This window comes from Lathamus discolor, chromosome 17 (genome assembly GCF_037157495.1).
Source record: "Lathamus discolor isolate bLatDis1 chromosome 17, bLatDis1.hap1, whole genome shotgun sequence".
Classification (NCBI taxonomy): domain Eukaryota; kingdom Metazoa; phylum Chordata; class Aves; order Psittaciformes; family Psittacidae; genus Lathamus; species Lathamus discolor.
In genome coordinates, this window is record NC_088900.1 from 2,250,112 (window position 1) to 2,275,370 (window position 25,259).

The 25,259-nt window shown below is 46.9% G+C and overlaps 1 protein-coding gene across 3 annotated transcripts in view; it reads left to right on the top strand.

Annotated features, from left to right (window-relative positions):
• Window positions 1–25,259, top strand: part of APLP2 (amyloid beta precursor like protein 2) — a 44,763-nt gene that overhangs the window by 13,876 nt on the left and 5,628 nt on the right. For 2 of the 3 annotated variants that reach the window (XM_065697165.1, XM_065697167.1), the window contains exons 2-13: window positions 6,271–6,444; window positions 7,600–7,729; window positions 11,135–11,247; window positions 12,663–12,838; window positions 13,361–13,578; window positions 15,333–15,500; window positions 17,522–17,637; window positions 17,948–18,022; window positions 19,196–19,354; window positions 19,647–19,775; window positions 22,142–22,241; window positions 23,279–23,449. In XM_065697165.1, the coding sequence (XP_065553237.1) occupies window positions 6,271–6,444; window positions 7,600–7,729; window positions 11,135–11,247; window positions 12,663–12,838; window positions 13,361–13,578; window positions 15,333–15,500; window positions 17,522–17,637; window positions 17,948–18,022; window positions 19,196–19,354; window positions 19,647–19,775; window positions 22,142–22,241; window positions 23,279–23,449 (1,729 nt within the window). The remainder of the gene's footprint in view (window positions 1–6,270; window positions 6,445–7,599; window positions 7,730–11,134; window positions 11,248–12,662; window positions 12,839–13,360; window positions 13,579–15,332; window positions 15,501–17,521; window positions 17,638–17,947; window positions 18,023–19,195; window positions 19,355–19,646; window positions 19,776–22,141; window positions 22,242–23,278; window positions 23,450–25,259) is intronic. The other variant, XM_065697166.1, reaches the window with a different exon arrangement.

Below are 25,259 nucleotides of genomic sequence, written 5' to 3' on the forward strand. Positions count from 1 at the left end.
CATGAAAAGAGACCTTTAAGTGGCTCTGGTGCTGTGTTTTGCTGGCAAGGGGAAGGAAGAGGCCCTAAGTGCAGCCATCCAACGCTTTGCATGGGAATAGTTGCTGAAATCCTTATGATGAGTGGCAGGCAGCTCGGCTGATGAAACATATTTGGACCTACCTGTGCACTGTGTAAGGATCATTAAAGGCATAATAGTGCTGAGTTTCTCTATTTTCAGGGTGGCTTTCGTGGTAAACTGTTGCAGTCCCGGCCGTTAGACACAAGTTTTGCATGCTTGAGGCCTATAAATTAATCTCTTTCTAAAGGACACTGGTCTGGGTACAGGAACGTTTGTTCAGGGAGCGTTCCAAGTGAGTTGTTGTGAACTCGGTCTCTCTGGGGGTAGGAAAGAGGATGCCAAAGGCAACTGCGTTACACAAACAACTTCAGGAAGCCAAGACTATGCTGAGCTGTGGCTTTGCTGGGACTAGCTATGTACCAGTACTGCCTGCAGTGCTGCTTTCCCTATCTGAGCATGGCAGTTCCCCAGTGCAGATGTCTGACAGGCACATTATCTGCCCAATGACTCATGTAGGCTTCGTTTATGGAGCATGATAAGCTAGAGGAGGAGGAGGAAATAACCTGCTGCCTCATTAATACGAGCTTCAAGGGCAGAACGGCTGCCTGGGAGTCACAGGTACTTGGAAATTCCCCCTTTTCTCTGCAGGAAAGGTAAAGCTCTGGATGAAGATCCATCGATGGTTGTCACTGTTAGACATCCAGTCTGAACTGCGCCCCAGCTAACACTGCAGCTCCGCACCCGTTCCCAGTTTGCTGCTGGTGCAGGATCCTCCTCCCCAAGAGTCAATAAAGGACGAGCAGATGAGAACTCCTCCCCTTCCAGCAAGTTAAAGCAAGCCAAAGACTGCGATTTCTGCCATTGAAATTCAAAGGCAAACAGGGGCTGGTATTATCAGCTCACACCAGATCTGCCTGCAGACAATAATTCTTCCTGCCTTGGCCCCCTGCCCATGTGCATTATTGTAATTATCAGCAATGGAAAAAAAACCTAAAGCAATAAAGCTGGGATGAGCTGTTGGGCTGAGATTTACTGCCTGCTGTGTCAGGCATTCATTAGCCTGCCTGGGTTCCAGCCTCCTATCTGCTGAATAAAAGCAGGAAGAGGAGCGAAAGAAAACCAAGCATGAAACACAATTTGAGGCAAGAATTGAAAGCTTTGCTCGTGTGCGCAAGTTCGAAATCCCAGAGCAGGGGAATTTTAAGTGTTCTGCTCAGTTCTTGGGCCTAAAGTTGGAGCAGGTTGCTGCAAGCCCCTGTGTCCAAGCTGGCTTTGAACACTGCCAGGGATGGGGCAGCCACAGCTTCTCTGGGCATCCTGTTCCCTGTCCTGAGTCCTCTGTGCAGTTTTCAGCGCAGGAAAGGGTAGAAAGGTAAACTATCCATGCATTTCAAAGCAGCAGCCATTGAGGATTGTGGTTCCAGGAGGGCTGATAAGGTAACAAGGCTCATTTTAGTATCAAAGGGACTGTGGGAATTCCTCAGTGGTCTTGAAAGGGTTCAATTTATAACCTCCGTATCTGTGGCTATTACAGTGACAGAGGAGGAGCTGCACCCTTGTGCTGCAGAAACAAGAGGAAAGGCATTAAGAAAATAATCTTCTTTCCTCTTCTTTCCCTTTTTCCTTTAGTGAAGCGATGGTGGGAGGTGTTCATCAGGGTAGGGAGTGCGCTGAGCAGCATGTTCTCAAGTCCCTCAGGTTGTGCTTCACGTGCGTTCCGATGTTAATAACCGGGATTGCTTTCAAGGGGCTTTGCTTAATTAAAACCAAACAGCACAGGCAATCTTCCCAAGTAGTGCCTGGCGTTCCGTGTCAGCGTGGCAGCAAAGAGATGGGGAATTCTTGTCGTTCTTCCAGCAGGGAATCTGCTGGGACCTGCAGGCTCTGCTGCAAAAGGCTGTGCGTTTCCTTCTCTGGTCACCAAGTCAATGCCGTTCACAATCAGAGCTTCATTTCAGCACCTCATGGATTCTACAGGATGGAGTTCCAGTTGGAAAACGACTTAATCTTCTGTGGGCTTATCCAGGCAGGGCTGCTGGTGTTTTGCCTCGAAGGAAACCTGCTGGGAAGCACAGTGTCAGTTTTCCTTGCAGGCTCTGGGTACTTTTCAGGCTCTCATTTTCCATAGTGCATGTTCCGTGATTGTCTTGGGAAGCAATTTAGGAACAGCTTTTTAGCATGAATGAGAGGGGAATCAGGATTTCCTGCTAAGCTCCCGGTCACTCTGCTTTTACTGGAATGAAGATTGGTCCTGTGGCTAATCTGACGAGATAGGTGAGGGGTCTGCAGTGTTTGACCTCACTGAAAATTCAGGCCGTGGTTAAATGATGCTGCTTTGTGGGTATCTTTGTGCTATTCAGGTACTTGGGACCTCACTTCTGTCAAACACAAGGATGAACTTCTCTTCCCAAAAGCAAAACTCCAATCCTAAAGTCCCCAGCAGCACGTGGCAGGCTTTCCTGACCGGCATCGGATAGGGATCTGTGCTAAAGAAGGTTCGTTGTGTTGAGCTTTAACAGATCCTGGAAATAAAAGGCAAGGAATATGTGTGTGGTTTTCAGGTTGTATCATTCCAAACCGGAACTGCAGTGTATTGCGTGTGTTTGAGGGGTAGATGTACCTGTTCATCACAACTGGAAGAGGCTAGTAGTGGATTAAAATACTTGGGCATCGGAGAGGAAGATGTAGAGCTTTGAATTCCAGTGTTTCAGGAACCATAAATCAGGCGCTGTGTGACAGGGTGAGGTATGTAACTGACTTTAACGGGCCAGAGATTTATGTGTTTATGGAATCAAGTGCTTCCTTGGTCTTGGAAAGCAAACTTGGGTTACAGAATTACACCAAAAGGCAGAGTGGAATTTATCATGAAGCGTCTTGTGAATGCGAGTGCCAGTGAGGAAAGTGAGGGTTTATGTAAATCTGTTTCCCAAAGAACATTCATCTTGCTCTCACATTATGGATATATATTAATAGGATAATAGCTCCTCAAATAACGTTTGATGAGGAGGTACGCAACTGGATCAACTCTCTTCCATTATGTGTGTTGCCCCTCCTAAGCTGTCAGCCTGCTTATTTACGAGGTGGAATAGTTGCTCCCCAGCACTGAAGGAGGCGGCTGTTTCCATTTATGGCTGGGAAATTCCCAAAGAAAAATGTGCTGTCAGCTTGTTCATCCCTCTGCAATGTGAGTTCTCTGCAGTACTCCAGAGCTTAACGAAGGACATGGCTTTATCCCAAGCTTCGTGCTGGTTTACACGTTCCTTAGCTCTCCTTTTGCAAAGTGATGCTTGGGGTTGTCCCATCGCAGGCAGTGTTCAAGGCCAGGTCGGATGGGGCTTGGAGCAACCTGCTCTAGTGGAAGGTGTCCCTGCCTGTGGCAGGGGGTTGAAGCTTTAAGGTCCCTTCCCACCCAAACCAGTCTATGAATGTAGACTGGATAACCTCAGCCTGAGCAATCTGCTTTTATTTCTGATGCACCAAAGGCAATTGTGTGTAGCAGCTAAAATTACTTTGTCCCAAAAGGGTGACTTTCTTCACTGCTTAAGTAGCAGTGTTAAAGATGTGGCTTCCACTGGTACAGATGAAGTTTGCTGGGCCCTATTCTCTCATTACATGTAGAATGAGATCAACATGCTGCACTGTAACTGCTGGGGTTGGAGCAGCCTCTCTCTCAAAACCCTTATCTTGCAGGTCATGGGGTTAAAGATTCAACTTGCGTCTATCACAGTTCATTCACTTACTCAACAGCCTGATGCAAGACAAGATTTCTTCCATTGGATTAAAAGTGTTGAAACCAAGTCATTGGTGTCTCCTTTGTTCAGCTGTGAACTGGGGCTTAGCACGCTCTGGAAGCTGGGGCAACAGCGCTGCTCTGATAGGTAAAGTATGTGAGCAATCCACCCGGGAGGAGGAGGGATACCTTTGCCACAGTGCGAGGTGTCAGGCTGGAGAGACAGCGAAAACAAACACTGGATGTGCCTGGGGCTGGTCATGATGTCAGGAGGCTGGTATGTGTTTGAACAGGAATCTGCTCATGCAAGAGCTGCTGTGAATGGATCACTTAGGGATGTTTCTGCCTCCTTTGCTTATAGTTACCTCCTTTTGCTTAGGAGAAAACAGATTCCCAGCATCAGTGGTGCTAAAGATCTCTAAACCATTCCAGACCCGTACCTTTTATTCTCTTTTGATGTGCTGTATTCTTCTGAGGGTTAACACCTTGTGCACGCTCCATCTTGCGTTTCCTTTTGTCCTTTTCAGAGTTCAGCTTGAATCTTGGCTGTGGTTTCATTGTTGTCATCAGGCAAAGCGATTATTTCCTTGAACGTGTCAAGTCTTGTGCTCTCTGGTGTTGGTACCAAAGTGGTGTTGGTTTGGAGAGAGATAAGAAGGCCCTCTTACAAAGTGTGTATGTGTGTGTTTATAGGGTGATGAAGGAGCATTCTACATTTGCCTTTTTCTTCTGGAATGCTACAGCAGAGAGGAGGCAGCACAAGAGCATGGGTTTGCTCTCTGCCATCAGTTAGCACTTGGTAGAAGTGAATGTCTATTAAATGGTTTGATTTGTTAAAGGAACACATTACTGCATCCTGTTACCATCAGTGTATTCATCCCGAGCCCTCCTATACTTGAAGTACAAACTGCCTTATTTTTGTTAGGACAGAGCACAACAAATTCCAATGCTAAACTTGTATGTATAATGAACTTGGAAGCATTCTGTTGTGGGACATTGATGCCAGTCTCTTATATGGTTCAGTGTTTTATTACTTTGTGATCTGTGCTAGAGCTTGCTCTCATATTGGGTTAGATTAAGTAGAAGCTGCTTGTATAAGACTGTGTCTTAAATGATGTGCAGTTGAATAAGTCCTTAAAACTCAAGGGATGGGTTTGCTATAGTTAAGACATGAATTCAGGCTTTTGTGTCTCATCCCAAGCATGTGGTCAGCACTGAACAGTCCTTGGCTCCTTGTTGAATGTCTTATCTCCAGGCAGTGATTCTGTGTGTAAACAGGGAGGGGGAGAAATGAGCTGATTATGATGGAGTGAATATCTTCCTACTATCCACTAAGCAGGAGCTGCAGGCAGGGGTTGTCCCATTGGATTCTTCTTTCTTTCTTTGCTTCAAGCATACATGTATTGACACAAGCTGATGGGGACCTGCAGGCAGCAGGAATGAATGGTGCCCACAGTAACGTGTGTGGCTTTGAGTGTATAAAAAGCTAAAGATGAAGGCCAGGAAACATGAAGCTGTGTGGCAGTGGTCCCTGAAGCCTCTGTTTCTGATCTGCCTTTTCTGAAGCAGCTGAAGTGGATTTCATTCCCTTAAACACCTTAAAGAGCATCGAGTTTAGGAGGTTGGTTTCCTTTGCCTCATACGCCTTTTACAACAGCGAGTAGTAGTGTAGGGGAGCATGTCCAGCTCCCACCATTCACTCAGGCTTTTCAGCAAAAGCCCAAGCTTGCAGTTGAATTTAATCCCCTTTTTCTCCTTTTGGTCAGGCAGCAAGATTGCCAACAGGGAGCCTGACCTTGTTTGCATTGATCAGTCTGCAGTTTGACCCACATGTGGGGTTGGGCTGGCGGGGTTTTGTCTGCCAGGGCAGGCTTGGAAGTGCACAGAGTCCGTGTCAGAATCCAGGCAGGACAAATACCCATAGGAGTGCACTGACCGAGAGACAACAGGCTTTGAGGACTTGGGTGCAACAGTTTCTGATTCAGCAAAGTCGTCTTTGCTTGGATGTTAGAGTAAGAAGCTTCAGTGTTTCCATCCCAAATTTGTGAGGATTTTGGGAGAAGCTCAAACTTGGAACTCTGAGGAGGATTTGTGCAGCTATTCTATCAGGAGTAGCAATACCATGGGTAACTTCACAGAGGTGTTTCTGCCAAAAGTTACTGGTATTGGTTATTTATCTTCAAATATGGGTTGAAGTTTTTCAGTCATCTTTGTGGGCACAACCTTGAAGTGTGAATTACTGTTGGTTTTGGTACGCTGTTGAAGTAATAAAAGCGGAGCTTGGAAAAACGCTGTTGAAAACATGATGTGTGCTCAGCATCTTTAAGGAATATCATTATTAAATGGTTGGGAAGACTCCTCCAATGTTCTGGATTAAGCAGGAGCTCTCTAGAGGAGCTGGCAGAGGCCTTCTGGTTCCTTGGGTCGTTCTGCTTTCCATCAGACCATGCGGTCAATGTGTCCTGTCTTTGTGTTCGCAGGCGCTCGCAGCCAATGCTGGGGCAGGCTTTGCGGTGGCAGAGCCTCAGATTGCCATGTTCTGTGGGAAACTCAATATGCACGTGAACATCCAGACTGGGAAATGGGAGCCTGACCCTTCCGGGACCAAGAGCTGCTTTGGAAGAAAGGAAGAGATCCTGCAGTACTGCCAGGAGGTGAGTTTCCTGTGTGCCCCTGCATCTTCACTGCAGCCAAGGAACTGGATTCCCATTTAGCCGGTCAGTAGCAAATTAACCCTGCAGGAAAAGAGCTTGCTTTCGACTAGCTTGATTCCATGACGTGTTTGCAGAGCAGGGAGGACACTGCAGGGGGATTAAAGAGCTACCTCTGGTTTCCATCAGCCACAGAAGGTGATGAGTGTTTTAAGTAGAGGGGTTTTGCAGGGGTATTTCCAAATCTTAACCTGGTTCACCAGCATCGCCACCACATTGTACGTGATGGAACCTGACACATCCTCATCAAACTGTGGCTAGATTGTTCTCAGCAACGTGTTCAGAACAGCCAGAACATTAGAAAAGTACCTTCGTCAACGTTTTGACAGTATTTACAGGCTCTTTATGCATTATTGTAAAAGATGTCCTTTCAGCGGGCACCAGATATGCTGTAGCATATTGGCTGTGGTAAGTGTCTTTAACTGCTCCTCTGAGGTGACAAGCAAAGCAAATACTCTTAAGTAATGTAACTTTTAAATAGGAAAGGGCTAGAATGCACCATGTCTGGACTTAGATAACTTTTAAAACTGTTTTACAAGGCTGATGTAACTGGGGCTACATTTGGTTCACGTAGTAAAAGCCTAAATATTAGTCAGTGTCTGGGCTTGAGAGCTTGAGGAGGATGTACGAATGATATTAATACATCATAAATGGAGCAGGCATAAGGAAACCTGAGGAGGTAGGCGCATATTAGCCTGACAAGTGTCTGAAGATGTTACTAAACCCTATTTATTGGTGATTGCCCTCTTCCAGAGGGTATTGTGCTGCACCAGACAGAATGGAATGGAGAAATCTCCTCCAAACCCAAATCCTCCTTCTCCACTAGCATGCAAAGCCAAACACCTCAGCTTAGTGCCGGCAAAGGCTTTTGCTCCTGACCTGGCTTCCTCCTGCTGCAAACAAGTGATGGATGACGCATTCCATTTCTCAAGCCCTGGGTGCCAAACAGCTTTTTTATGTCTTCAGCTGTTGTAAGCCTGATCCAGAAGAGAACGTGTGTCCGTGTGCGGACTGGGACTCGGCTTTGTGTGGAGAATCAGCCTCGCTGCTTTGGTGAGGGGCCACTTTGCCCATTCTCTGTCCTTTCTTGTTCAACAGATGTATCCAGACCTGCAGATTACGAACGTGGTGGATGCCAACCAACCGGTCAGCATCGACAGCTGGTGCAAGAGGGGGAAGAAGCAGTGCAAGGACCACACTCACATTGTCGTGCCCTACAAGTGCCTGGGTGAGTGTGTGGTGTGATGTGTTTGTGTGTTCGTAGGGAGCAAAAAGTCTTCTGGCTTCTAACAGAGGGAACAACTGAGCTTTACAAAGCTTCTCTCCTCCCAGGTTGCCATTTCCACATCCAGCTTCCTCTTAAACGTTTTGATTTGCACAAGATGGAACTCTCCCTGTCTCAAACAGATCGACGGCTTGATAGCAGCTGTGGTGGGATAATGGTGCCTGGCATGCAAAAGAAATCCCCGTTCTCTCTGCAACTGCCATAAAAACCTGAAGGCTATTGTACTTGAGTATCACAAAGACATTGGGATTTAATACTCTGATCCTATTTTTGTGGAGCTTTAATATTTTGTTGCCTTGGAGACTCCAATGCTCAGTGTGTTCAGGCTTCCTGCTTTGGTCTTGGCAAGAGATCTCTATTCTATTTCCATGACTATATTTAAACTTTGCTGTTCCAAAGAGGCCCTGCTCCTTGCAGCTGTATCCCATGTCCCCACTTTGAACTGGGAAAGAATATCAGAGAAACTGATGGATTTCGTGGATCTCTCCATCCACTGGAATGAAGGCACATGTTTAGCTTGTTTACCTTGCAGCTTTTGACCTGTAGGTTGTGCGTGACACTGTGCTGCACTGCATGTGTTCTTAGCACTAATCTTAGTTTCAGCTGGCTGATTCTCTTTGGAGTTACCCACTGGAAAATAGTTGGTTTAATAGAAGTCTTGTGCTATCTTGGGGAGTCTGAGTGCTGGGAGCATTGAGTTGGAACCAGTTTTCCTTATTCGTGGCCTGATTTCAGGTTAGGATGTGGTTTGGCGTAGGAGAACACAAGCAAATCTGCAGAACTGTATGGGTACTTTGTCCTGTAGGGGTGTGTGTGTATGTGTATATATACATACACCTCCATATATACATATATACACACACATACATACACATATATGCACACATATACATATATATACATATACACCCACACACATACGCCTTCCAATAGACAATCATAAAGCACATCATAAACATGGAAACTGTCGTGGAAGCAACCTGGGAGAAAGACTCCTTTATAGGTGTGGCAGTTCAGGTTGGAGAAGCAACCAAACCCAGCTGCTTATACAGAGAATTCCTAATGGAAATCAGGATGAAAGCAAGAGCTCTGGCTTTATGAGGAGTCGTCTCGTTGAGGAGTAATCCTTCCCCAAGCCTATTCTCCAGCAGAAAAATAAGCTGATTTTAGTGACGCTGCCCTAAAATGTGATAAGCATTAAACTCTGTTCAAGTTTGTAATTAGTGTCTTTCCCAGTGTTCCTGGCTTGGGCTGCTCAGCCTGCGAGGCAGCTTTGGCTTGCAGAGCTGAGTGGCAGCTCAGTAGTCCACATGTACATAAAATACTTATTTTTCAGCAGCCCACAGATTGCTTGTTGCAAGTGGATGATGTGTTTCTGTGGGGTGCAACGACTTTTTGAGTGTAGTCAAGGAGGTTTCGTTCCCATTCCTGCTTGTGCCTTCCTCCCTACATTAAAGCACAGACTGTCTTGAGGTAGCATTTTGCTGCTTGCTGATGAACCTTCTCCTGCCTCCCCCCAGCAGTGAAAGCTCTTTTGTCATTCAAAGGTAAAGAGGGGAGAAGAGAAGCCATTAGCACTGCCACTGAACTGTAAAACCAAGGTAACAATAGGATGATGGGAGCAGGGCTGAGCCTGCTGAGGTGTGAAAAGACAAACTAGGCTGCTGGGTGGCATGGAAACATAAGAGGTGACAAGGAAACACTTCTTATGCCTGCTCTGAGTTGAAAAAAGAGAGGATTTGCTTTTCTGACTGTGGCCATCAGTGGGGAAGGTGCCATTAACATACAGCATGTAAGGGTTGTCCAGTTCCTAGGTGGATTGAGAGGCTCTTCCGTGTGTTTTATGTGATGGTGTGAGGATTCAGCCTTGTTCAGAAGAGCTGCTTGTTCACATTTACTGATCATTTTGAGTCTTCTGCCTTCAGCCCTCAGAACCTCAGTCCCTTGATATTGAAGCTTGGTCAGTGTAAGCTTTCTTATCAGAAGCATTTAAACCTCTCCTGAGAGGGAAGGATTGTTGAGTTTAAAATCTAGGTGGCCTGTTCTGAGATAAGGAAATGGGGGAAATGCCATTTCTCTGTTGTGCTTACTAGTTAAAAATGTGGCTGATGTTAAAAGGATGATGTTCAAGTGTGAGTTGATTTCATTATCTTGCATTTGTCCTACCTTATCTGCCCCTAAACTCTGCTTACCTTGTGTTTAGGCCATAGGAACAGTGTCCCTGAGCCTTTGCTATCGGTACTGAGTGGCTGACAAGTAACTAATCATGCAAAATCATAACATGTATTTGGAAAAGATAATGTTGGACAAATAATTCTGCTCCCTGGAGGCTCTGTGGGGAAGGCCTTTTGACTCAGAAGTGTTCCCAAACGGCGTAGATAAGGCCTTCAGCACCATGGTGTAGTGGTAGACAGTGGTTGGACTTCATGATCTTAAAGGTCTTTTCCAACCTGGTTGATTCTAAATTGAGTTGTAGTGGAAATGCAGGCTAAATGGCTGCTCAGTCCAACTAATACAGAGGCTGGAGAGCAGGCTGATGCTCTCTCTCCCTTCTTCCTCAAAAGCAATGGTCTGGTTTTAAGGCAGTGCCAACACTTCATCATGCTGATGAGGTGGTGGTTATCTAAAGGATGGCATGCAGTGTATTTGCTGGCTCTGCTTGTACCCTGGGCTTTGGCTTGTGTAGCTTTGCTTTTTCCAGCCTGCTGTGTTCTGGTCAGGACAGGACCATCGAGTCAGGGAATGTGCTGCAGTTGATCCTGCGTTAAACCATCTGGAAACAAAACAAGACTTGCTCAGATGCCCAGATACTGAAAACATAGATAACACCGGTGCCATATAAAAGTGTGCAGGCTGTTTCAGTGCCCAGCAGCATGAGGTAGCTTTGCTGTGATGTTTAGAAAGTGGCCATTAAGTGGTTTGAAAACTTCCATATGCAGATGCAGTTTTTCAAAGCTCTGTGTGGAAACCCTTCAGTCAATCCTGTCTCATCCATGAACAGCTGTTTTAACTTGCACTGGAAACTTTTGCCTTCAGTGCAGCCTTAGGATTCAGGTAATGTTTCACCAATCAGCACCTACTCTTTCTGTTCTTAGAATCCCAGACTGGTTTGGATTGGGAAGGACCTTAAAGCTCATCCAGTTCAAGCCCCCTGCCACAGGAAGGGACACCTTCCACTGGAGTAGGTTCCTCCAGCTTGGAAACTCTGAGGCGCTGATTTTCTGTCCCCATTAAGAATATACTGAACCTTTAAGGCACTTTGAGCAGTGTGTGTTTTAGTGGAGCTCTGATGGTGGCTTTGGTGTCTGTTAGGACACATGCGAACTATGGATGTTTCTTGTTTTTCAGTGGGGGAGTTCGTGAGCGACGTCCTGCTGGTGCCTGAGAAGTGCCGGTTCTTCCACAAGGAGCGGATGGATGTGTGTGAAAGCCATCAGCACTGGCATACTGTGGCCAAGGAGGTAAATGACCCTCTGTGGCAGGAATATTTATCATGGATCCATCCCCTTGGATGTGTGTAGTATTGGAGCACCACAGCGTTCATCTCTGGGGTCTGTCATTCCTATATTGCAGCCTGTGGACTGAGAGAGCAATGAAAAGGGAATTTTAAAAGCACTCAAGTGACTTAAAACAACCTCTGCAGCTAGCTGAGTTATTCCTCACTCACGAAAGGAGCTTGCCCAGGATCATACTCTAGGATGGAGCTAGGAACTGAAGTCAGGTCTCTAGGATATTGCTTTAACCAGGGCTCATCCTTCTTTCCAGGTTAGAGAGCCACAGTGCTCATGGCTGGTTCCTATTTCCCTTGCACATTATACATTAATGTACCTGCTGCTGCAGGGGATTTGGATGGCAGCGCTTGCCTGGGGACAATCTGAGTTCCTGGTGCCTGATTAGTGGAGGTTTTACATAAGAGATGGATTATCTTCTCAGAATAAATCTAGCCGGGGGGGGGGGGGGGCGTTGTGTGGTGGTTTTTAATCTGACTAGCATAAAGGTTGCAGATTCTCTGCACACCCATTTGAGCTGGGGGTAATGAAACCAAGATGTATGTGTTGTATGTATGTATGATGTATGTATGCAGCGCAATGATCAGTGATGTGCTAGTAAAGAAGGGGTTAAAGATGCTCCAGTTAAACCTATTTCTATAAAATCCCAGGAGAAAAAACCCCATTGAAATAAAGCTGTGCTGAAGGACTCCCCTTTTAATTGGGGATAAACTTGTTAATGTCGAGCATATTTAAAAGTCACTCTGCTTTCGACAGAGTTGGAGACCTTCTCCAGAAATATGTGGCTCATTTTCCATCCGTGCTGTAACAAAGCAAAGCACAAAAGGGTTCTGATGTGCATAATAAAGCCTTTCTTACTTCATTCTTTTCTGGGGCGCCACAAAGCCATGTATTTCCTTAGCTTATGAGATGGTTATAGACGTAAGGTCTGATCACAGTTTGCATTTGGCTTTTTCTTGAATTATCGGATTGATTTTTGTCTTCAGCATGTTAAAATAATCTTGACATAAAGTCCATTGGAGTGATTATTCACTTACTGCAGTGTAAAGTGTAATAAATAAAGTTTAATGAAATGGCCAGCCCAGAAATGCAAACGGCAGCTCTGCTGCTTTGGAGTGCTCCATCCCTGGAGGTGGTACAAAATATCCTGAGCTTAAATCTGCGACGTTCCTGGAGATGTTGGTTCATCTACAGGGTTCACATCCATTTTCCTTTGATATTCAGACTTGGGTTGTATGTTGCTGTTGTCTTTTTGCTGTCAAGTATAGACTGTTGGTACTAATCTCAAGATCTATGCTAGGCAAACGTCAGCTTTATCCAAAGCAAGAGCGTGATGCTGAACTGACACAAATGGGCTCCTCTTTCAGGCCTGTCTGACGGAAGGGATGATCCTGCACAGTTATGGCATGCTGCTGCCCTGTGGAGTAGACCAGTTCCATGGAACAGAATACGTATGCTGCCCTCAGGCAAAGGTTGTGGATGAGGCTCTGTCCAAAGAGGAAGAGGATGAAGACGAGGATGAAGACTATGACCTCTATAAAAGGTAGGGTTGTACTAGCACAGATAGCCTTGTACGTGAAGTTGCTGTTAGTGAATATTCCACCCTTGTGAGGATAGAGAGGAGAATTCCTGTGCTTTTGAATTTCCCAAAGGAGCGTCCTGAGCCTGGAAGAGCCTTTCAGAAGAACAGATGACTTTGCAGCACTCCTATTAGCGGAGGAGCTGAACAGTCCCCCCCCACTCCATCCTCAGACAGTCAAAAAGATTGACTGCGACAGCAGTTACCTCCCCTGATGGTAGAGTTTCACTTAGTGAAAAGAAGCTGATGAGGAAATGCAAGTAACATCCACTAAGCCAGAGGCATGGAGAAGCTCTGCCTGCAATAGGTGTGTCTGTAGTGAGGGAGGTCCCATCACTGCAGTCGATGGGCTGATCAATAGTTGGTCCATTAATTTTTCCCATCTCCTGTGTTTCTAGAACAGATGAAAAGAGAATCATTACTCTGGTACATCAAAGGTTGTCTGCAGAGTGATCAGTCTTAACGTTAAACCCTGTATCCCTTCAGTGAGTTCCCTACAGAGGCAGGTGTAGAAGACATCACAGGAACGGCTGTGGAGGAGGATGAGGATGAAGAAGATGAAGGGGAAGAGGAGGAGGACGTGGTGGAAGATCGTGATTACTATTACGATAGCTACAAAGTGGATGATTACAACGAGGAGACCCCCACAGAGCCAAGCAATGACAAGGCTGCTCCCGAAAAGGAAGTCAGCAGTGACATGAAATGTAAGAGATGTTCCAGCCTTCAGGCCTCTGGCTTCCCTGAGAGTCATCTCCTTGCTGACAGGTTTCTGATCAAGTCACTGAATGCCACTTGGAGGTTGTATTTGCCAGATGAGTTAGCAAACAGAGGAGAAGCTGATGATGCTTGTGTTTCAGGTGTTGAAATTAACTCTACAGAGCATGGGCCATATGTTTGCAGGTAAACAGGAGTTCTGCTGGCAGAAAGCGCAGTGTTTGGCACGTTGAACAAGCACCTCCATGAAGGTGCAGTTTTGGGTCAGAAAAACCATACCTGCATAGGCTGCTTTTTGGAAAATCCTAGGCATTTTGGGGACACTCTGAATGTAAAATCCTAGTTTAGGGTGAACATTTTGGATTTGGTGGATTATTAGGCACAAGTTCTTCCCTGTGAGGGTGCTGAGGCGCTGGCACAGGGTGCCCAGAGAAGGTGTGGCTGCCCCATCCCTGGCAGTGCTCAAGGCCAGGTTGGACACAGGGGCTTGGAGCAAGCTGCTCTATAGTGGAAGGTGTCCCTGCCCGTGGCAGGGGTTGGAGCTGGGTGAGCTTTAAGGTCCTTTCCAGGCTGGGATTCTGTGATTCAACACCAGTTTACAAAAGGAAACTAAAAGCAGTGGGCCATATTCTTCAGAGGTGGCATAAAGGTGCTTCCTGGCCATTTAAGAGGAACATATTTGGTGCTGCCTTCACATAAACCCTTCTCTTTCCTGAAAGAAAGCCAGCACAATTGGCCAGCTTATATTACACAGGTGACACAGGCTTTCTGCAGTAATAATATATACTGTGCTTAAGTGGTAGGTGCCATTGCAGAGGGCATCTGCTGGTTGCGTGGTGCCTCAGCGTTATATGATGTCCTCTCCTTTGCGTGTAGAAGTGTCTGCAGAGGAAGGAGGAGGGGAGAGGGAATGAAATTCAATTAGCTCCAGATCACTGAATCCTTGCCAGCACTTCTTGCATCTTCCTGGTACAATGCCAGCATGCTGCAGATAATTTTACTTGCTGAGACAAGGCTTAGCTCATCTATGTACAGGACTGTTACAGATCTGGTGTTGAAACAGCCTTGGAGCCATCTGATTGGGGTGTCTGTTTTGGGGGTCCACAGCCTTTTTTTCCCCAAAGTGCCATGAACAAATCACACACTGTATCTGTTCTCTTGCCTCAGAATAACCCAGTTACGTGCCTGCTCATTGTGAAGCAGCCCACATACCGTGCCTACCTGGAGTTTCAATGTTTAGCATATAGATGTTTCCAAACTGGAAAACCTACCAGCTGAGATTGCCATGGTGATCACGTTCCTTGTGCTTAGCCTGCCTTTTCGCTTGCTCTTGTACTTCACCTTTAAGACGTAGAGTGGCTATCCAGGCAGAGTGCAGCCAACAGGACATGTTGGGATGCTTTAAGCGGCCCTAATGGGTTTTCCTTCCATCATGTCGGTTTTATCTTTCCATCGTGCTGTGATGCCCGAGGCATAACACTGTGACAGCAGCCAAACAGATCCTTGCTGTTTCAGCCTCCTGCTAAGGAGAAATCACTCCTGCAGATGAGAGCTTCAAAGCACCACGTACAGGCACCTCCCCAAATAGCAAGCCTTGGGGTGAATGCTTTTTGCAGTGTTGAATATCCCCCTCCAAAACTGACAGAAGCCCTTTGGCCGGTGAAGGTATGAAGTAGAGCCACCGCCGTGTTGTATGAAGTGCTCAGCAGGGCTTGTGCTCATGTTCTAACCCGTCTCCACACAGCTGTCTGCTCCCAGGAGGCGATGACAGGGCCCTGCCAGGCTGTGATGCCTCGTTGGTACTTCGACCCTAACAAGAGAAAATGCATTCGCTTTATATATGGAGGCTGCGGAGGCAACAGGAACAATTTTGAGTCAGAGGAGTATTGTATGGCTGTGTGTAAAAAGATGAGTAAGTCCTGCCTCCCACTGGCCCTTTTGCAGCTAGCCACTGTCTGTCTGGCGTTTGGTGTCTCCTCCTCCTTGCCTAGGTCAAGAGAGGACACGTGTGTAGCTTATCCTCTTGGTCCTGGTGTCTGCAGCAGTTCCGTCTGTCCTTTTGCAGCAGTCTCCTCTTGTCTCTGCTTCTCCGAGTCTTTAGAGTGAGCTTTCCTAGGGAAAGTGGCTCTGGGTGTATGGTCTCTGTGCTCTCCGTTGGCTTGCAGCTCTTACTGAGGGTGTAGTTGTCCTCTTCCAGATCTATAGCAAGGATTAGGGGCTGTCTCTCTTGGGAAGAGGCATAGCTTTTCATAGCTTTTATGCAAAGGTATGGAAGGAAGCACTTGCTTTCACAGTGTTGTTCCATCCATACGTTTGACCAGTCCATCCTGAAAAGAAGGCTGCTCCTCGCTGCTTTCCCGGTAGTGGGCACTTTCTTGCTATTGCATTTTGGGACGGTGTTGGAGAAGTGGCATAGAATTCAGATTCCCACTTTCAGCTTGGTTTGAAATATGAATCATGACTCAATCCCTGTGTTTTTGAGAGCTTGAGGTTTTTGGCACCAGTTTCAAGCGGCTTTTATGTCAGATGATAAAACTACCAAAAACCATTTTAACCTCCTTATTAATCTTATTGTTGAACTCCAGCACTTCCACTTCAGCTCCCATAAAAGCCTTTTGAAAGGCTTTTTGTGTTATCTGGGGCTTGGCAGTCTGACTCCACAGCCATAATCCTGTTTACAGAATGGGCTTCATGCAAGTGCTTTAGATTGGGTTGATCTCACCGAGGCGGTGAAATAAAAGATGCGGAGGTCAGGGGCTTTTTGTCTGAAACTTTGTCCTGTAACAGAGGGATTTGGGGCTGGAAAGAGGCTTCTCTGTGTCCAAGCCTGGTTCAGGAATGCCATGAGCCGGCCCAGAATGTGGTACTGATCTCATGGTGTCCCTCGCACGCAAGTGGAATGCCTGTGCGATATGTTGCTGTTATTTCAGTTATCCTTTCCCTTTTTCTTCACTCCTCCTTCCCTAGTTAGAGTCAAGGTTGGTGGATTCAGGTGCATCTAAGCTGTATGCATGCTCAAGTGCCAGGTAATTCTTCTCCTGAAGCATTCAATGACATATTGGAGAGTTTTTCCACCCAAACAACTAATGTGTTTCCCCTTTCTGCCCTCCCTCTGCTGAAGGGCAGCGATGGAGAGCATCCTGTTTGCCATAGATCCATTGGGAAAGGGCTTTGGGATCTGTAGCTTCTAAAACCGAGCACAGGAACGTGGTTCAGTGTTTCCTGGACTGCGGTTTATGGAGTACAGAGCCCCCGTTGTGGAGTTTGCGTTGTGGATTATTGGATAATGCTTGGAATTATCAGCTCTGAAATTGTGTTTCTCCCCTTGTCAAAATTGAATGTCTTAAAAGATACCAACAGTCCAGTTTATTGGATGAGCCAACTTGTCACACTGAGCCTCCTTCTGTTGCTGTCTTGTCTAATACCATTGCCTGTTAGTCCTGCATGGTGCATCTGGTAGGGAAGGTAGGTTTGAAGTGTCGAATATTATGTAGTGTTTTGTGCAGACTTATTTTTAAGCTCCCTGATCATATTAATGGTGTCTGGAGCCAGCTTGTCAGCGAACTGCTAATGCACAAAATGTCATTTCAACTCCCCAAAGCTAATGTGAAAGGGAAGAGAGAACAAGTTCTTTATTGTGCAATCCAAGTCATTCTGTTGCTGGAGCTGAATAATGCTCATCCCAGAACTAATGGGAGGACCGGTTGCCGCAGTGCATTACCGTGCTTTGGGGATGATGGAACTAACTGGTGGTGTGCAGTAAATTGGCAGCTCAGTGATACCAAACTGGACTGCTGGTAGGCGGTGGTTCAGTAAACTCAGCCTGGCAGATTGTTAATGGTGCAGGAATGGAGCTTCCTCTCCCTACCTATTCTTTGCTATCCAGGATCACGGGGTTCGGCACTGCTTCTTATCCTTACTGTCTCTTTGCAGTGCCAACCGATGATGTGGATGTCTACTTTGAAACCCCAGCTGATGACAATGAACATGCCCGCTTCCAGAAGGCAAAGGAGCAGCTGGAGGTCAGGCACCACAACCGTATGGACCGGGTGAGCATCTAGCTTTGGGCCTTTACCAACTGTGTTCGGACGAATTGATGGTGGACTGGTGATGATGGACTCCATGCACCAGCCTTTCGTGTTTCCTGCAATATGGCAGTTAGATTTTCATTCCTTCAGAGTTTTGGGAGAAGGGAATCAATGGGGACACTTGGCTTGCTGCTCAGTGGGTTGAAGTGCTAGGTTTAAACCCCACTGCAGCTCTGTTTTCCTAGCCAGGCTGTACAGGGATCTGCGTGCGAAGGCAAATAAGCTCGCAAAGATCAGATGTTAATTTGGGTTCTGTCCTTTCCTTGTCCAGGTGAAAAAGGAATGGGAGGAAGCAGAACACCAAGCTGTCAATCTGCCCAAGGCTGAAAGGCAGACTCTCATTCAGGTAAGAGCTGAAGGACGTAAAGAGGGAAGTTACTGGTGCTTGGCTACCTTCTTCTCAATAGAGGTCGAAGTGTTCAAAGCCAGCGGGCAGCTGAGTTGGAAGAACAGCTTTCCTGTTCTGTCAGCAGCTGCCTTGTAGAGCAGATTTGATTCAAACGCATGCTTTGTTCTTAAAGCTGGAGATGAGCTGATACTGTGCCAGGTCCTTCCCTAAACCCAGCAGTAAGAAGCTGTCTCACCCCTCAAAGCGCAGCGACACCGGAGCCAAATTGTAACTTCAGCCCTTTGGCCTGTTCCACACTAACCAGGGGCCTCACAGCCCGGTTCAGATTGGCCCCGACTCTCTGGACACACATTTCCTGTTTGGGCAGACTTAGTGAAAACCACTTAGCCAGCAGATAAAGCTGGTTTGCTGCCAAAGTGCCAATCTTCTGCCTTATGAGGAATGTTCAGTTAGACTGCAAAGTTAATCAGGGATATTCTCAGTATGGGATTGCTGGGGGCAGGCTCTCCTGGCAGGGACAACTCTGTGAAGTTCCCTCAAAGCGATATCCATCTGAAGTGACTGACCCCGCTTTGGATTTCAGCCTGGAACAGTTTTATCTCTAGATTTTTTAACACAAGCCACTGTTTGGAAATAGGGGCAAGTCTAAAAGAGTTTGTCATCATCTCTGTTGAAACATAGCAAGCTTAATGGCCTTCTCTGGTTCGTTTGGAGATGTGGGTTATGACCTTTCTAATAGACTATATAGAGGTTGATCTGAAGGAGGACTGATGAACCATCTCCTGCATGAAACTTCTGTGAACTTCTGCAAGTTCGGATTATTGCCTCTATGCTGAAGGCATCAATCCTGTTTCCATATTGCAGGGTCAATGGAAAGAGGTAATACCAAGTCATTTGTTCAACACAGCTGGATCTCCCAGCCTGAGCTTTAGCTGCAAGGCCACATGCCTTCTTCAGACCTCTGAAATGCCTTGTGAAGGCAGTTTGGAAGGCAAATAGTCACTGTTGAATTTGCAGAGACGAAACCTGCATCAACATTTTGCAGTGCCCTTCTCCCCTGCTGTGAATACCTAGGACACGCAGTGTGACAGGCTCCCTTTGTTCACAGGAGGAGTGAGAAGAGGTGACCCTGATCCCTGCAGCGCCTTTCATGCACTTTCTTTGTTGCAGCACTTCCAGGCAATGGTGAAATCCCTGGAGAAGGAGGCAGCAAGCGAGAAGCAGCAGCTGGTGGAAACTCACCTTGCTCGTGTGGAAGCGATGCTGAACGATCGCCGCCGCATCGCTCTGGAGAACTACCTGGCTGCCCTGCAGGCTGACCCGCCACGGGTGAGTTTCATTGCAGGGTGCAAGGTGAGAAGGCTGCCTGGGGCTTGCCAAGGCAGAAGCTGGGAATAGGTTTCTGTAAAGCTTCCTCCAGCATGGCCATTTGTGCAGACTTAGCTGTGGGTCTCCAAACTGACTCCTCCTTTCTGCCTGGGTAAGAAACCCACCGCTTTGTTTGGTGTTCCTAAGGCACGATAGCTCTAACAGACTTAACAGAAAAGAAAAGGGGTATTTTCTCAAGTGCTGTGAATTGGCTCCAATGGATCTGAGCTCTTCCCCTCCTCCAATCCCACAGCCCCACCGCATCCTGCAAGCTCTGAAGCGCTATGTTCGTGCTGAGAACAAGGACCGGCTGCACACCATCCGCCACTACCAGCATGTCCTGGCGGTTGACCCAGAAAAGGCTGCACAGATGAAATCTCAGGTATAAGAGCATTTCTATCAAGGGATGCGTTGTTAGCCAGGCCTGGCTGTCAGAGGATTTGGAAGCTGTGCGTTTGCTGGGTGCTATAGCAACTTCTCATTCTTGTGCAGAGATCTTTGTGTCATCATATGCTGTCTGTACAAGTTTCCTCCGTGCTTAGTGCTCAAAAAGGGAATTCTGGTGTATACAGGAATTATTGTTGGTGACAAGGACAAGTCTAGGGGTTTAGAACTAGTTTGGTATCATTTTCATGTTTCCTTTTGTCAAACACCCATGAATTTGCTGGGGACTTGGTCATCCTTGAACCTGCCTCACTTCTTCCAGTACCTCATGTCTATGCGTTACTTTCATCAGGCTGCTTCTTCACATGCCTGTGTTTTGGGTTTATGGGAATCTTTCATGCCTCTGCAGAGTTACTGCCTTGGTTCTGAAGCATAACCCTTGCCAAGCACTTGATCGTCATTGTTGGCTATAATAGAAAGCCTATTTTTGATGAGTTTATTTTGTGCCGTTGCGATACATTTTACTCCTGAACAGGCAGAAAGGCATTTTCTTTGTGCTGGGTAGTGTCATTTTCTTTGTGCTGGTAGTGTCATATTCAGATATGCTGCTTCAAGTGGATGGCAAACCTGGCCATTGGTACTTGTAAGAGGAGCTGCAGGTGTTCCACAAGTCCTTTGAATTACATCCTGCAGTTGTTTTTACAACCCACCTTTAGAAAGGTGGAAGATGTACTGAAAGGCCTAAGAGTCAAGATAAAAATGTCCAGTTAATGTTAAACAGATGTGTTCGTAAGGGTATGTCCATTCACAAGGTCAGAGAGCAGCAGAGAGCACTGCCTGTGTCCAGTTGCAGCTTCAGGAATGTAACCTGTGTTCCACCAGTCCCAGTTAGGGGTGGGTTTGCTGCTTTTGACTTCTCTTTGAGTTGTGTAATGCACCAAAGATGTGCCAGAATAGAAAAGAATGGGAGAGCTGCAAGGAGACAAGGTGGTGGAGCTCATCCAAATGGAAAGAGAGAGGAAAAAATACCTCATTACTTGGCTTTATAACCAGTGAATGGAAAGATCATAGTTTAAGAGCAAGACAGGGACTGGAGCCTGTTACTGTCACCTCTAGTGAGGTGTAGAGTCATATTGCAGTGATTTTTGTAGAAGCAGAGCTCACCCTTGGAGGTGTCCTGGTGGTTTCCTGTTATTCCTGGGTGCTATCAGTGTACCTTCAGCCCTTGTGCCTCGGGTTATCAGCCACTGCTGCTCAGATTCTTGCCAAGCTGCACATCCTGGTGGTATTTACAAGGTGCTATTTGCCTTGCGGTGTGGAATACGTGGTAGCTGTTTTCAGAGGCAGCTTAGCATAGCAAGCGCGGCCCACCCTGACCCTTTGTTCTGAGCTGCCAAAGCCCGAGAGAGAGCCTGTGTGAACTGTGTTCTTAAGCTAAAACCTAAACAGTCCTTAATTCATTCTGAAGGCTGCAGTGTCAACAGATCGACAGGGGAGGGATGTGGGTGGGACAGTTCAATTTCCATTCCCTTTGCTTTTCAGAGGCACTTTAAGCGCCTCGATCGATTCCCTTGATTGACAAGCTGCCACATGTAAAATTAAATTGCTTTCATCCTTGCTCTTAAAGGTCAGGCACACGTCAGACTGTAAAACAGGTCCTTTCAACTCCCTTTAGTTCAGCCTTAGGTTGGCCAGATACATGGTTTTCCTTGTCTACGTGATCCCTGATTATGCAGCACCCTCTTCAGGTCAGGCTTGACTTCACCAGCGAATTAAATATGCTGGGGAAGAGCGATTTGAGGTTGCCTGCAGTTGGAATTCATTTCTCAAATGAAGGGAGAATGCTGTTGGCAGGGAGTGGGTGTAGTGGGTGTAAGACAAATGTAATGCCACCGTTGTTCTGAAAGGCACCTTTGTTCTGCAACCAGAGTTGATAAATAATATTGTCTCCTCCCTTTGTGTGTATCTCTTCTAGTAGTCAGGAATGATAATCCATTTAATAAAGCACTTGCTTGTAGCTGCTGCAGGAAATGAATTATGACCGTGTCTGGTGTATGGGAAATACCATCTCCAGCATTTCCAGTGGAGAGCTGGTTACAGCAGGAGTCAGCCACATCCTCTCTGTCTGCTCCCAGCCTTTCCCCAAATAGCAAGAGGGCCATGCACAGATGATCAGTTCCAGCAGTGATGTGTTGGAGGCTGTCACCCAGAGAATGGGACTAGAAGGACCCGTGTCCCATTCTGTTGTCTGTGATGGCAGATCCATCACCAGTAGCAGATGCTTAATGAAACAAGTGAAGGACTGGTACCAATTGAGTGACTGACAGTCTTTGCCTCCTCCAACACACTCTTGTACATCTGCAGGTGATGACACATCTCCATGTGATTGAGGAGCGGATGAATCAAAGCTTGTCTCTGCTCTACAAGGTGCCATATGTGGCTGAAGAAATCCAGGATGAGATTGGTGAGTGTCTTTGTGCCAGCTCAACTCATCACTGTGTTAGACAAGCTTTCATAGCAAGCTCCAAAAAGATGACTAGCTACTTCGAGGGGATGCCCTCAACAACAGGCTTAGGCTTAGGTACCACAGGGCAGATACTCTTAGGGTTTTAGAAACATAGAATCACAGAATGGGTTTGGGTTGGAAGGGATCTTAAAGCTCATTCAGTTCCGACCCCCTGCCACAGGCAGGGACACCTTCCGCTAGAGCAGCTTGCTCCAAGCCCCTGTGTCCAACCTGGCCTTGAGCACTGCCAGGGATGGGGCAGCCACAGCTTCTCTGGGCACCCTGTGCCAGCGCCTCAGCACCCTCACAGGGAAGAGCTTCTGCCCAAGAGCTCATCTCAGTCTCCCCTCGGGCAGGTTCAAGCCATTCCCCTTGGCCTGTCCCTACAGGCCTTGTCCAAATCCCCTCTCCAGGTTTCCTGTAGCCCCTTTAGGCACTGGAGCTGCTCTCAGGTCTCTCCTTAAGGAGCCTTCTCTTTCCCAGGCTGACCCAGCCCAGCTCTCTCATCCTGGCTCCAGAGCAGAGCTGCTCCAGCCCTTGGAGCATCATCATGGGTCTCCTCTGGACTCGCTGGAGCAGGTCTACAGCTGACTGGCAATGTTTTGCAGCACATCCAGAGCAGCTTGTACCTAAGAAGTTCCACTGTCAGTATCAAAAAAAGCCAACAGCATTCCAAATAGCTAAGTCCTCTCTCAAAAAGGAGATGAAAAAGATCCATAAAAACAGGCAGATGTTTTCCCACTTTATAGTTTAATCCCACCTTGACAAAGCCTCTTGCCACATCAAACCCTTTGGCTCTTATTTGTACGTATTTCTAGGCAATACCTTTACTTGAGAATTCCAGATGAGACTTGAGAGCATGCAAGATAAGATAACCTGGCAGCCCCAGCAGCATTCCCTGCAGCCCTGCCTCAGCTCCGTTCAAGCCATCTGCCCCTGCCTGTCCCTGCCAGGCTTCATGCAGTTTGTGTAATACTTCCTCGTACTCCTTTCAGATGAACTCCTTCAGGAGCAACGTGCAGACATGGATCAGTTCACGTCCTCCATTTCGGAATCCCAGGTGGATGTCAGAGTGAGCTCTGAGGAGAGTGAAGAAATTCCCCTGGAAGGCAAACCTTTCCGTCCGTTCCAGGTGAAAACCTTCCCAGCCTTGCCTGAAAATGAAGGTACGTGGAACTGGAAACTGGCTTTACACAACAGAGGCACTTTTACCTTAGGCTCAGCTTGGTGGAACAGAAAGCTCCATACCTTTGGGTGATCCAAGAGGAAAGCAGCTGCCCCAGCAGCGCCCCTGGAAAGCGGCAGTGCCGCTTGTAATCTGCGCTGAGCTTCTCTCTTGGTTCTTCCCTTGGCAGAACTGGTTTATCTCTTCCCATTTTGCAGGGAGTTTCCCATTCCAGCTGCGTGGCTTGACTCTGCAATGATTTTTCAGTCTTGAAGCAAATTGTTCTCATGTTATATGAAGTCTTTGTGCCCTGTTGAAGGGCTGCAGGAGTTCTCTTGATTTAAAGCTGTATTTTGTTGTAGTGTTGGGTGTTGACAGCTGGTGTGTGTGTGTGTGTGTGTGCTGACTTTATAAATGCTTGGACAGAGTCCTGAGCTGAAAGAAGGCTAAGGGCTAAAAGCTTTTCCCAGGCTCTGAGTCAGAAATCATGCACAAGCCTTTTCCTTTCTCTCTTAATCTCCTTTCTCTGCTATTTTTGTTTTTGTTTTCCCTCCTGCTAGATCCTCAGACGGATTTGTACCATCCAATGAAAAAAGGTTGGTTCTAAGCTGCTCCTTCACAGTGCTTTCGATCACACTCCTACCTTCTCAGTGTGTCTGATAGCTTCATGTTAGTTCCATACTCACCTTGATTTTCATTTCCTTGCTCTCATTTAGATCAGTAACTTTCAGCTGTGCTTGTTTAGGCCTAGTGTTAAAGATACGAGCTAGTCTGAGCATCTCATTGAGTGCGTGTGTTCCTCCCTGCCAGGCTCACAAGGTGTCTTGGAGTAGCTTGTTTTGCCCTCGAGAAACCTAGCGGGCTGCCTGCAGCATCTCCACTTGGGCACTTGGCAAAATAAAGCTCACCTGTGGTGGTGGAAGAGTCTGGAGGCTCCCGTCCCTGCTGTGGAATCCATCCTTGCTGACAGCACTAAACTAGGAATCGGTGCCACAGCAGACACGGGTTGTGTTTCCTGGCTAAGTGTCCTCGTAGATACCATAGAGCGCAGCTAGTCTGGGACATGTGAAGTAGGAGGTTCCTTCTTTGTGGTCTCCTCAGCATCCCCTGTCCACTCGTAGCGTCTCTCTGTACTGGTAACTTCCTGTGTGATTATCCATTTCTCATTTAGCTCCTTATTAATGCTGCAGGAGCTCAGTGCCTGGCTAAATGGGGCTGCCTGGGCTGGAAAAGCAGCACAGAAATACTAGCATGAAATTACCTTCTTTGTTAGTGGTACATTCTTGGGTGAAGATGAGGCCTGGCTGATCTGCTAGACATGGATCTCATTCCTGAAGTGGAAATTGCAGGCTAATGGCTAAGATGCTTTTGCAGAGCAGTGGTAGGTGTGCTGTGTGTGGGAAGCAAACCCAGCATTTTAACGTGCCTTTGGTTACAAACATATTGTGGAGAATCTCAAAGAGAGAGCAAAGGATTTTGCTAATAACACTGAAAATGAACGCAGAGGGTTTTGTAATATGGTGAAAGCCAGAAAGCTTGGAACTATTCTCACTGTCAGCCTTTCGCTACAAATGTAAGTCACCTTCATCCCTCATGTGGAGCAGCATACAGTTGATTCAGTGCACTGACTGCTCTGGAAGGAATTAGGACAGCCTATAGTTTGATTATTCTTCCTTTGGACAAGTGCTTTGTTGACTTCAAGGTGATCAATATAGGCTGGTGCTTCCCGTTTCATAGAATCATGGCATGCTTTGGGTTGCGAAGGGAGCTTAAAGCTCATCCAGTTCCAGCCCCCTGCCGCAGGCAGGGAC